Here is a 12,842-nt window from a genome sequence, read left to right on the forward strand (position 1 = left end):
AGACCTGTCCACAGCAACACAAAAAAGGGAAATCCTACTCCTCTAGGGTACTTACTGAATGTTTTTATGGGTTTCCTCCGGTTTCCCAGTTATTTGGCATCCTAGAATTACTCCCCCATGTACAGTATGTGTGTGTGTATATACCCTGGAATGGGACATCATCCACAATGTAGCCCTGCCTTGCACCCAGAGCTTGTAGAGTGCCTTGATCCTCTAAAGATGAAGTTCTTACTGAAAACAGACAGACCAAAATTTACGCATAAAAATAGTGAACTGTAAGGTCTTTCTTTGTTAATTTTCAACATTATTTGCCATTCTAATATACTTACAGGACAGCACAGTTAGTATTGCTGCTTTGCTGACCTGGGAACCTGAATTAAATTCCTGGGATGCTATCTGTGTGGAGTTTGTATGTTCTCCCCATGTTGAGCAGAGAGGTGGTACTGTGGCTAAGGATGTGCCCCTGTGGCTGGAAGGGTACTGGTTCAAATCCTGTGGCTGGCAGAAAGATCCTTCTCTGTTGGGCACCTAAGCAAAAGGCCCTTAACCCCAACTGCTCCAGGGGTGCTGTACAATGGCTGACCCTGTGCTCTGACCCCAAGCTTCTCTCCTTGTCTGAATGTCTGTGTCTCATTGAGAGCAAGCTGGGGTATGTGAAAAGATGAATTCCTAATGCAAAAAATTGTATATGGCTAATAAAGTGATCTTATCTTATCTCTTTACATGGGCTTCTCTGGGTGCTGCAGTTTCCTCCGGCAGTTCAAATACATACTTGTAGATTAATTGACTGTTACAAAAATTGGCCCTGGAGTGAGTGTGTGCATGTTTGTGTCTGTGTGTGCCCTGAGATGGACTGGTGTCCCATCCAGGGTGTAATCCACTCGGTGCCTGTTGCTTGCCGAGATAAGCTCCAGCTCCCCCTGACCCTGAATTGGAAGAAGAGGTTACAAAATTGATAGATTGATATATTTCCAACAATCCTATCAGCTCTTGCTTCTACAAACATTATGTCACAAATCCCATAACTAAGAGACACCCATCCTTTTCCAGAAATCGCAGTCTGATTCATTTCAGAGTCTGCCATGCCAGCACACCCTGCATGCCAATACATACTAGAAAAGGATTTCTGGAGAATGGATCTAAGGAAGGAAGCACAAAGTAAGCTCTCATATTTGTGTGTGAACATTACAGGCCCACGGGTTATACCAGTCCATCACAGCTACTGAAAGCAGAGAAAGTATACTGGAGTCTTCAAAGATAACACTCCTGTGCACACAGAGGTACTGTTGAGCAGCTCCTTCACAGTGTGGGAGGGATGACAACGTTTCACTTCCTTTCTCCGATAGGTCAGGTGATGCAAACGTATAGAAAGTGAACAGTACACAACTCTGAGTCCTCTTGCGGTAACATTTTTGTTTATTCAGGCTTCTGGGCTTCTCCCAGCCTGGGAATTACACAGTGTTCTCAACTCCTGCAGAAAAGCAAGAAGCTGAAAAAACAGGTGTCAGCTCATGGCATTTAAATCAAACCCATGGCTCCATGGTTTTATTCCCAGATTTCATGTTTTACTGCAGGACAAACATGGATAAACGACATATTAGCACATTCCCAGCTTTCCCGAGAATGAGAGAGAGAATTAAAAAGAACACAGGTCAGGCAGCCTTCTTCCATCTGTCCTTGCTCTTACTGCTTCTTCTAATACAGGGCCCCAGGGGAGCAGGAGCCTATCCCGGCAAGCAGCGTGCACAAGGAGGGATCAATCCTGGCTCCTGGTAGAGTGGAAGAGAGTGAGAACTGGGAAATTAATGTAGGGAGTCTAGATTCCACAGGTGTAGTCTTTTGGCTCCTGTAGTTCCTACCAGAAGCCTGACTTGCAGTCTCTGAGTGTGAATGAAGAACTTGAATGGGTTGAGATTCAGGATTTGTGATGTGTATTGAAAGATCCAGATTCAATATTTACTTTAAAAGGATTCAGTGTCATTAGGGAAGGTGATTAGTACTGATTAAAGTAAAGTTGGAAGATAGGGTGTCTGAAGAGTGAAAGAGGAATTAAAGTGATTGTGCTACTTAAAAGCTCTGGAGGATAAGTAATTGAACAGAGGCCACTATGCAGGCCACTCCAAAAGGGGAGAACTGGTACATTGTGGAGCCTGGTTCAGCTGTAAGATATTGTGACAGACCATTCAAACATGAAAGTGTTAAAGTGACGAATTGACTCAGAGCTACATTTTGTGGTTCGTGGGTCGGCCCTCACCACAGACTGACCTATGAAGTGTGTTGAAATGAGGGTTCCTCCTTAGAATGCTCCTGGCTTCTACTATGTTAACAGTCTGAGAAAAGATGAGGAAAAATATTATGAAAGCCCTTTCTAGCAAATTCTTTCCCAGATATTTTTAAGATCCAAAGTCAATACAAAGTATCTGGCTGCAGTGCTAATTTGGAGAGTCTAATACAAAATAACTCTCACCACTTTCTTAGAGAATTGAAGTGGCAAATCTAAATCTAAGCTAATCTTTTCTTATGAAGTGTTGTGTTGAGGAATTAAATTTTTATTTTTTTATTACATATTAAGTTTTTTTTATAATAAAGGCTTGTGTGTTGAGTGCATATGGCATAGGATTGTACGTAATGCATCTGCACTGTAGCTGCTTTATAACTGCATTTGTAACTGCTGGACTGTACTTTAAATGAGCAGCATGTTTTTGTTTTCCTTCCTATTTATGCATTAGCCAATGATGTTAAGTGTGTTGATCAAATAATTAATAAAGAATGTAATTGTTTTTGTGCTTAGACACAGTTTTGTGCTGTATTAAGGTGAAGTTTGGGAGTTTGAGGTAGCATTTTTGAGTTCTGGAACAAATCAGAGGTTATAACACAAAAAGCAATGGGAACTTTTTGTTACATGAGTTTTAACCTTAGTAGTTTTCAAGGAACAAATTAAACTCAGAGGGATTACTCCCTGTCTTTCTCTGGCCTTGGTGCTGTTGTCAGCATGGTGGGCCAGGAAGTGACACCAAGCTTAGTTTTTTACAATTTGCGGCCTCACTTTCACCCCTGCCAGTATCCCCCAGCCTAATAGAGGCGCCACTAAACTCTGCCCAGCTTCAGATGGCACAGAATCTAATTTACAGGCCATAAGGTAAGATGAATTTGAACACTGGGGTGGCACAGTTGTTGTCTCACAGAGCTGGGACCCTGGGTTCAATTCCTTGGGAGCTATTTGTGTGGAGTTTGTATGTTCTTCCTGAGTTCGTGTGGGTTTTCTCTAGGTGCTCTGTTTTCCAGGCCAAAGTCATGCTAGAAGGTTATTAAGCCTTGTTTGTGTCTGTGTGTTTCCTGTGATGAACAGGCATACCGTCCAGGGTGTATCCTACCTTACACCTGCTGCTTGCACCCTTTCCCCCGTGACCCTGAATTGGATGAAGCAGTTAGAAAACGGATGGATGGACATTGAACAAGTTTGTTCCCAGGTGTCCTCTGTTTTGCCAGTGAGCTGTAAATCACATACCTACAGCAGGGATTGCCAATCCTATTCTTGGTGGGCCAGTGTGTCTACAGGTTTTAAGTCTATTTGGGCCCATGATGACCATAATCAGATCATCACTGACCAGTTTTTCCCATGTTTTCAGGCTCTGCTTATTGTAAGCAATTGATAAAATAAGCAATAATATCACCATGAACAGTACTGATCTACAGCCTTGAATGTGATGGTTATTCAAGATACTGTGCAAAGAAGAAGTGTCCCCCAGAATACATGGAATATGCAGGGGATTTCACTGCTTCATCTTCCAGTGTGACATGTATACAGTAATATTTATATATATACACAGAAATCCTGTTCTCTTACAGGATCTTCCTAATAGTGTTAAATATATCTCGATGGTAATTAAAAAATAGAAAAGGTATTACAGACAGGGAGAGATGATTGCAGGGAATCTTTCTAGCTTATCATTGGTTTCTCTTGTCAGCCCACCTTCCATTAATTTTCTTAAATTCGGCTGTAGTCAGTTTTTGCAACTTGATTGTATTTGATTTTAGGAGCCCGTTCTGTCTTCTGATCATCACTGCACTACGTCATTAGTAACACAGGCTCTTCTCTGGTCAGAGCAGGTATTGTGCTTAAAGGTATGACGACACACTTCTGCAGTGTCCTTCAGCCCAGCCTTCAACTGCTCAAAAAATAGGCTGCAGCCTGATAGGGCCTGAAATTTCCCTTAATGGCTTACACGAAGTATCACTTTCAGAAGGGAACTGAGTGCTGTAGCATTGTAAAAGGACTGTCAGTTTCTGTAAACATCTGACCACGAGTCAGGACTTTGGGTAAATCCTTTGTTTTTTCACCTCTGTCTGTCTAGCGAATCAGGGCCCTTGCTCTGTAGGCATTGCCAGAGGAAATGTTCCCTCAGAATGTCCAGAATCAGTGTGATGCCCACAGAATAACCTTTAAGAAACAATATTCCCCTATTCTTTAAATACACTCTAACAGGAATGATGTCATCAACCTCTCAACATCCATTTTTGTAAACAAAAGCTTCTATACACTTATTTACATACAATGCCACATAGTATTTATCTTCATCAACTGCTATGTCTGCTATTTTGGCAGAGATACAGTGTTTTTTATAAATCTGTCATTTTATTTTTAAACCTGAGTCAGCTGCTTTTGGGAAATAATGTACTTAAGACAGTAAAAAAGGAAGATGATGAAGAACATCTGGGCAAATGCTTACTAAAATATCAAATTAACAGGAGATCGGAGCGGCTGACAAATACATGAAATAAAGCTTACTCCAAAAAGTACCATTAAACTAACTTTTGGAAAATGTAATAATTAAATATGAAGTTATTTTAACTATTAAAAAATGACTAATACAATCACCTTATTGATTAATGAACGAATAAACTGTTAATCAGAGATTAAATAAACAAGCACTATTAGCCTATTTGGACTTCTATCTTGGATATCTGCACTCACACTACATTGATTACAGATTCTGATAAGTACTGTACCTGGATTTTATTTCCTATGGGTTCACCAGATTACTGGCACTACGCAAAGAAATAGAAAAAAAAAAACTTCTTCTAAACAGTTTCACGTCATTGTTGGGCTAGCCTTAAAGGCTATGATTGAAAACAAAGGGATTTTTATTGCCATTCTTCCTCTAAGAAGTATGTCAAAACCAGACAGGGGAAAAAACTGTTTTCAGTCCTCAAGAAAAAAAGAAGGGACTTGATACAAGTGTTTAAAAAACCGGTACTGACATGTTTAATCCAATAGAAACAAGGCTGCGGGGAAACAAATGTAAAGTGGAAGATAATGAATTTATGACTGAGAATAGTTAACACTTCTTTATGCAAAGAGCGGTAGATGTCTGGAACAGGCTGCTTGTTCATGTTATTGAAGGTGATCTGGATTCATATGTGGATAAAATGCTCCCAAACATTAGCTGCAAGCTTCTAAGTGTGTGAGGGCAGATACTAGAAATAGTTTGCATGGCAAAAGTTTTGGAAAGTTTCACAGTCAGCAAAATTCATTATCTATATAAAAAAAACACTTGTAGAGGAGGTCCCAGGAAATCACACACATGACTGTGGAACCTTGTAAGTTTCATGACAGCTGAGCTTAGCTCCACAAAGTATTCAATTAATTTGGGCAATTTAAAAATTCCTGAAATCTTAAGCACACAGCAATTTACACAGGAAAATAAATCCTCCAGGATCCAATTAAAACAAAAACTTAGTCACTACTGAGGAACATTTTTCAAACCTCATGCCCATGGGCTGAACTTTTGTTTTTCAGAATCTCAAATCTCATCAGTTTTTTTTCTCTTGTTCTATGAATGTTGTGAGGATTTAGTGAGTAAAAATAACATTGGTCACACTCAATGTAAAAGGTTAATATGGGACGTTTGCTGAAAAAAGATTTTATGTAAACTAGTTTACAGTTTACATAAAAGTTTGAAGCACTTTGACATTCACTAATCACAAAACGTTTCAGACATAGTAACACTCTGCACTTTGAACCAGAGGTCACATTATCTTGACTTTGAACAGTGAGAACATATGTTAAAACCCAGCATCTGTGGATCAAATTTTTCCTTCTTCAATTCATGTTGGCACAATTCCTTGGCATTCCTGTGAACAGTTACCATAACATGAAAAATGCAGAATGCTTAGCTCTCCCTGAAAACACAATCACCACACACAATGTGCTAAAACAAGCCCCTGTAATGACTTTATCTCACTAGATTCCTCAGTTAAATATACTTTCCTGACAATGGAATGGATCTAGTTTTGGCATGAGGTGAATACCAATAATTACAAATCCCTAACTTTTGCCTAAACGTTTCTTACTAAAAATAGCTTCAGGGCTTGTGTAACAGGTACAGTACTTCCCAGAACAGAAGCACATACAGTACGCTGAATAGTACTGTGGTTTAAAATGATGTACAGTAAATATAAATTACAGTAGGAATGAAAATACCAAGAATGAACCTTATTTCCACATCTATACAGCATGGTAGATTCACAGAAATATAAAATACTTTCTAATTATGAAAAGCTGAAGACATACAGTAAGTCCTGGCACCAAGGGTATTCATTGGTGAGAGTTAAAATCTTTTATAATAAATGATACCTCTTCCACTTTTTATTGATTCCCTTTTTAGCCCTTCAAATACTTATTGGAATGTATTAGTATATTAAATTAAATCTTTTACACTACAGAGTGGAGTGGCACAATGATGCAGTTGTTAGTATTGCAGCCTCGCAGTGCTGGGGCCCTGGGTTTAGTTCCAGACCAAGGGTGTTATCTGTGAGGAGTTTGTATGTTCTCTCGCTGTTCATGTGGATTTCCTCCCCAATCCAAAGACAAACTGGTAGGTTTCTGGCATACTTGTAGAAAATCAGGCCTGATAAGCATGTCTGTGTTTGTGTCTCCCCTGCAATGTACTGTCATCCTCTCCAAGGTGTACCCTAGTGGGGACAGTTGCTTGCTGAGATTGACTCCAGCTCCACTGCTACCCTGAATTGGAAGAAGTGGTTAGAAAATGATGGATGGAAATGGAGAGCCAGTAGTTTTCTGGAGATTTTTGTCATCTTACATCAGTGATGTCATCATACAGTATATGTATTGAATGTATATTTTGTTCAGTTAACATTTTGGAAAGGTCTTATTGTTATAGAGGTAAAGAAGCCGATTACAATAAACCCATAAAATTATAATGAGGCAGTATGACAATTTAGCTGAGAATTTGGCAACTAAATGTGCTCAAAGCTACTATGCGAGAAAACCTATTTTTCAAATTTCTATTTTCAGTGTCATGCAAATTAAACACAAAGTCAGTGGCTCAAATACTGGCCAAATACCAGCTTTCCCAGAAAGGTCAAAATGTTATCTGTGTGCACATAAAACACCTGCATGAGACAATCTCATTAGGAAGATAATGGCTGCCAGGTGACACTGGATTGTCTGCCAGATTATTACTGCAGGGTCATGGGTAGATGATAATGGCTATAGCATGTCATTGTATGACTAATTTTGTCATATAGTCATAATAATCAAAATTAGAGGTACTGTATGCCTTGGATTGTGGGATGACACCTACAGTATGTGAACATGGGGAGAACATACAAACTCCACACAGATAGGACCCCAGGAACTGAACCCAGGGCACTAGCACTGAGATGTAGCAATGTCACTCAACTTAAGTACATGTACAGAACATTGATGTTCAAAATACATCTCAAAATTAATGTAATAACAGCAAAAACAACAATAATAACATTACTCCTCTAGATTAAAACAGAGTTGCTGCAAATATCTAAGTGGCCTTGGATAAGGGCATTTTCTAAAAATGAATAATATGTAAACATGTTAACCAAGGGAGAGATGTGTTTAATTTTGTGAGGCTTTAAAATGTTTTTTTTAAATAATTTATAAAACTTAACAACTTTAAAAATAATAACCAGAAGAAGAAATCAAAGACTCAAGGAAATAATCAGTAACAATATGAAATGCTATTCATTAAGCAATTTCAATTCACCCATTTGTTAAAGTAGGAACTTAAGATTGTTTTTATGTCAGGGATGATAATACCACTTAAGCCAATTTTATACAAAACAGGTCTGAAATTTCCCAAGGTGGCAGTCACGTAGCCACCTTCTACTTTATTTTATTTTAATTGTATAGTCAATAGGATAAATTACCAAGTTTGTAAGTAATTGACCCGTTTTTGAACAGCAGTATGCAACATGGGACATTTCGACAAGTCGATGAGTCACTGATTGTTGGAAAACGCAATTTTTTAGATACAGTACATGTCTGAAGTTCGGGTGCCAATTTGGAGCGGTTCTTAAGTTGAAATTTTTCATCATCTTTTTTTATTTAATACACGTCATGTTTAACACAACCACATTTTTTTATCACATACAGTACCAGACGACAAGTCTGTCACTGATACATTTGGGGTTGATGGACAAGAAAAAAATAGCTAAAACAATTTCCCCGCACGGGAATGTAGTACCAAATTTTTTATGTTTTCTAAACACCCTTGTTAACTAATCTCAGATTTTTAAATCCACTGTTTAATTTTAGCGCGAGGTAAATATGGTGTCGCTCCTTGAAGAGTTTCAAACATTTAAAGTGTTCAGATTTAAGGCACAAAACGGGACCAGAGAAGATGAAGGGACACGTCTTCTGCCCGAAGGAGATTAAAGGAAAACTCTGTTTTACACCCATAGGGACTACATCTTCAGTTAACTTTCATCCATTACTCATTTGTTACCTCCTGCTATTTTAGTCTGGCTTTCCTTTCCATTCACTAGTGTCTTCAGCACTGTTTGCGCAATGACACCGAGAGCGGAAAATTTCGAGTTCTTTTTTTCTGTCGGAGTCCTGTAGTCTCAGGGGAAACCCATGCGCACTTCCTTTTTTTCAGACTACAGACCTATAAATACGGGCACATGTATGGTTTACAGCTTAAAAATTGCTGAACACGACAATGATCTGCAGCCTTTGCTGTATCTAGTGAGGACTGACTCATCTACAGCCCAAAACAATAACAGAGCGGCTCGAAACGGGCACAGCAAACACTACGCTCCATTGGATTTAGCTGTTTCCTTGAGCTGCGACAAACATGACAGCCGCCGACCCCGAGAGTCTGGTGGAGCGCTCCCGTGGACGTTGCCTGGATAAATGTCTTCTCGCTTCTGTGGTGTTTCTGTTTCTGGCGGTATTCGGAGCCGCAGCTGGCGCGGCCGTGTTTCTCCAGAACCTGAAGAGTAGTGAGGAAAGGATCGCGGATCTCCCAACTCCCAGTTCGAGACGAGCGCTACCCGGGGAGCCTTACTACAAGGTAAATAGAGTGCACTTGGTTGCTTCTCCTCTATCGGAGCGAAAAGGAACTACCATACAGAACTTCAGCATTAAGCATCCTTGCATGTAATGAACTGTTTACACTGTAAAACAAATGAAGCATTTCAGTTATCTAATAATCTGAAGACGAGCCATAAACCTGGCTGTCCGAGTATACATTTGGAGTACCTTTCCCTTAATTGTTAATTGTTAATTGACAATTACTGCTAGTTCCTGTTGCACGAATAAGCCAGTCACGAAGTTCTGCATTATGACGAAGTAGGTCATAATGCAGTATGTTTTTTACTATTTATTTTTAGCATCGTTTTGTGACCTATTCATTTTATTTCCTTAAGAGATCAGCAGCATGATTCTGGTAAACACAGCTTGACTGTACACACACTCACACTGTAACCCTGAGTGTTAAAGTTGAAGGTACCAGTGAAGAAATGTAATGACTGTAGTACTTTTGGTGAATGTATTATTCATTTTACCAAGCTTAAAGCCTCGGATGGGTTAAAAACTGGACAGAGGTATCAGCACTGTATGGGCAGTAGCAGTGGTGGCAGTGTTTTCCTTGCACACATTGAAAAAGTGTAAAAAATGACAGCTTGGGTTTATAGTAATGATTTAAACATACTGTATGCATTTAAACAGGATAAGAATTAAGCAGAGACTGACGTCCCCTTTACAAAAATCAAACCAATGCCATATTTCTTCTTGCTCTATTTTCTAAGATTATACTGTGAGCTCTATTTAAAGCCAAAATGCAAAATAGTTTTCTGACTCACTTTATGTTTGAAAATAAATGGTACTAAATGTATTGTCCACTTGTTTCTTGTATAGGAAACCACAACACTGCAGAACGCTTCAGAGTGACAGATTCATATAACATTCCCTGCCTTTTTACATAGTGGCCCCAGTACAGGCTGGTTTATAACACTGTAAAGATCATTTGACCTAATTCTTAAAATAACCTTTATAAAAATCTAACACTGTCTTTCCTTCTTTTACAGAAAATTGCATATGTGCATGCAGACACAGGTGAGTCTCCAATATTTGTCTCTTTTTATTATTTTGCATGCATTAAAATTGTCCAGATATTGACTTTCAAGGTAGTTTGTCTTGCAGTGCCTATGAACTGTGTATCTGTTAATGCTGTCCAAGTGTAAGATTCAATAAATCATGTTGTAGCCATTTGCAAACTGTTACTGTTATAAGAAAGGTATAGTGACCATGCCTTCATGATCACTAGTGCTGACAGATCAACACATTAGCAGATCAAGAATGCAGAACTAGATTATGAATTTGTCAACTACTGCAAGACATCACCAGCTTTTCACATCTTACTGCATTTGCAAAATCTGCCAGGATTTCTGTGCTCAAAGTCTTAAAAGATCAAAATGCAACAGGGAACTCAAGAAACTCTCCTCTAGAGGATGGTGTTGAGCTGTGAACTGAGCAGAATCCACACATGTTCTGTCTACTTATCTCTGAATAATCCTGGGACATGCACCAGCAAAATAACATCAGAAACATTACATGCAACACTCCATGTACTAAAGACTCATTTGATAAAGTAAACTTGCTCAGCCACTGCCTATAAAACTATTGTCTTAATTCACAGAATAGACAATACACAATCCCATTGTCAACTGGTTTTATTAAAAGCTTGCTAACTAAAATCCCCTCTTCTTCCTGTATCCTTCTAGGCAAGATCTCCAACCAGTCTATGAAGTGGCGATCCGTGAGAAGCGCTGGGGGAAACCCTGTGGGGACCCTCTTTACGTTCAACCAAATCACAGGCGTAATTTCGCCCACCGTGGAAGGGATGTTCTACCTGTACGTCGATTTGGTGCTGACCTGCACAGCCAACTGCAAGAGCGGCTCGGTGACTGTTACATTCATGAATAAGAACGATGTTGTGCTGGACTGCCGCATCGACATCCCGGACACCTTTGACACACAGGTGCAAAAGTGCTGGAACATTACAACTCTGTCTTCACACAGCCAACTCCATGCCAGTATGAAAGTGGACACCGAGCAGTCAGACTGGAAGCTGGATGAGAACCGATCGGGCTTCGGGATCTTCCTGATCGATCAGCTGAACCGATAAATAGAGCTGTCTTCGCCAACGCGGAGTGGTGGACTCGACAAGTAGCAGAGAAGGAGTGGCGCTGCAGAGCCTCAGCAGCCAGAGCTGCAGTTCCTGCTGCCTGCCAGAGGGGGCAGCAAAGGGACTCTTCCTTCTGAAAGCTGGACTGTTTCTGGGTGCAAACAGCTATAGCCCACAGAGGCTGAGGACTGGTTATGTGCCATAAAGGACAGGAATCCTTCCACCTGTACAATAGACTGGCTCTGGACAATAACAGGGACAAACAAATCTCCATCTCAGTTGTGGTTTTGTAATGTTTTCAGAAAGCACTGTCATTTTGCTACTATTTATTGATATTTATATAACTATTTTTTATATAAAATGTATTTATTTTTAATATATACACATTTTTGCACATATTTATGTGTAAGACAAAGCACTACTACCTATTACTTGCAAACCGAGTACTCTAATTTTGCCATTAAAACCTCCACACTCTGTATCAAGCCTACATACAGGTGGATGCTGCACATTGGTAGTGGTGGAGGGGAGTCCCCATTACCTGAAAAGCGCTTTGAGTGGAGTGTCCAGAAAAGTGCTATATGAGTGTAAGCAATTATAATTACTTTACAGAGCATCATTGTAATATGGGTCTCTTTTTGTGGTGAAACATTTCTGGTCCTAATCCCAGTAAAACAGGCCTCTTTGCACTTTATTCATTCTGTTTTACTGTTTTATGTCCTAATATTTCAGATCAGCTCTGGAGTGAACTGTATCTAAAGGATAGGGAGCCACGCAGTTAAATTTTCAAATGCAGCACAAGATGGTTCAGTCTACATCTGTAAAAGAAAAAGTGGGGCATCTTTTCAGGGTCTTACCAGGACGGGGTAGTGTGCGGACCATTACTGTATGTCGTTTTTGACCTCCACATGACCTCTGAGCATAAAGCTGTTTCCATGGCAATTTTTGCATTAAAAGATGCTAGGCCCAAATGAAGACCATCACACCTACCCACGTACAGGATTATATGCGGACACTTTCATAACAAGAGAATAGAATGCTTGAATGCAACCTGAATGATTTTTCTTGTCATTTCTTAATTGCTGGTAGCCACAGGTGGTAAAACTATTGATGAATGTATGAAAACTACAATAAAACTGTCCGTTTTACTTTGTGGTCATGGTGGAACTTTGTATTTCAGGGTTTAACAGCTTGACAGATTACAAGCCAATTAAGTTGACCTTGATAGCAAGGACATTGCTATCCACTACAGGCCAGTTTCTTACCCTCCATAGTCTTAATCTTCAGGCAAGCATATTATCATGATCAGATTTCACTGCTTTTAATGCTAAAATACTTTAGTGAATACCATCAGGAGTATTTAGTTTACAT

The 12,842-nt window shown here is 39.6% G+C and overlaps 1 protein-coding gene across 1 annotated transcript; it reads left to right on the forward strand.

The window, feature by feature from the left end:
- The first annotated feature begins 8,736 nt into the window (after nucleotides 1-8,736).
- On the forward strand, nucleotides 8,737-12,619 carry LOC148650183 (uncharacterized). Its single transcript, XM_088603743.1, has 3 exons — nucleotides 8,737-9,356; nucleotides 10,372-10,399; nucleotides 11,068-12,619. The coding sequence occupies exons 1-3, from the start codon at nucleotides 9,138-9,140 to the stop codon at nucleotides 11,469-11,471; spliced, it is 651 nt and encodes a 216-aa protein (XP_088459869.1). The 5' UTR covers nucleotides 8,737-9,137; the 3' UTR covers nucleotides 11,472-12,619.
- Nucleotides 12,620-12,842: the final 223 nt, after the last annotated feature.

The sequence above is a fragment of the Lepisosteus platostomus genome, chromosome 13, assembly GCF_059453375.1.
Source record: "Lepisosteus platostomus isolate fLepPlt1 chromosome 13, fLepPlt1.hap1, whole genome shotgun sequence".
Classification (NCBI taxonomy): Eukaryota; Metazoa; Chordata; class Actinopteri; order Semionotiformes; family Lepisosteidae; genus Lepisosteus; species Lepisosteus platostomus.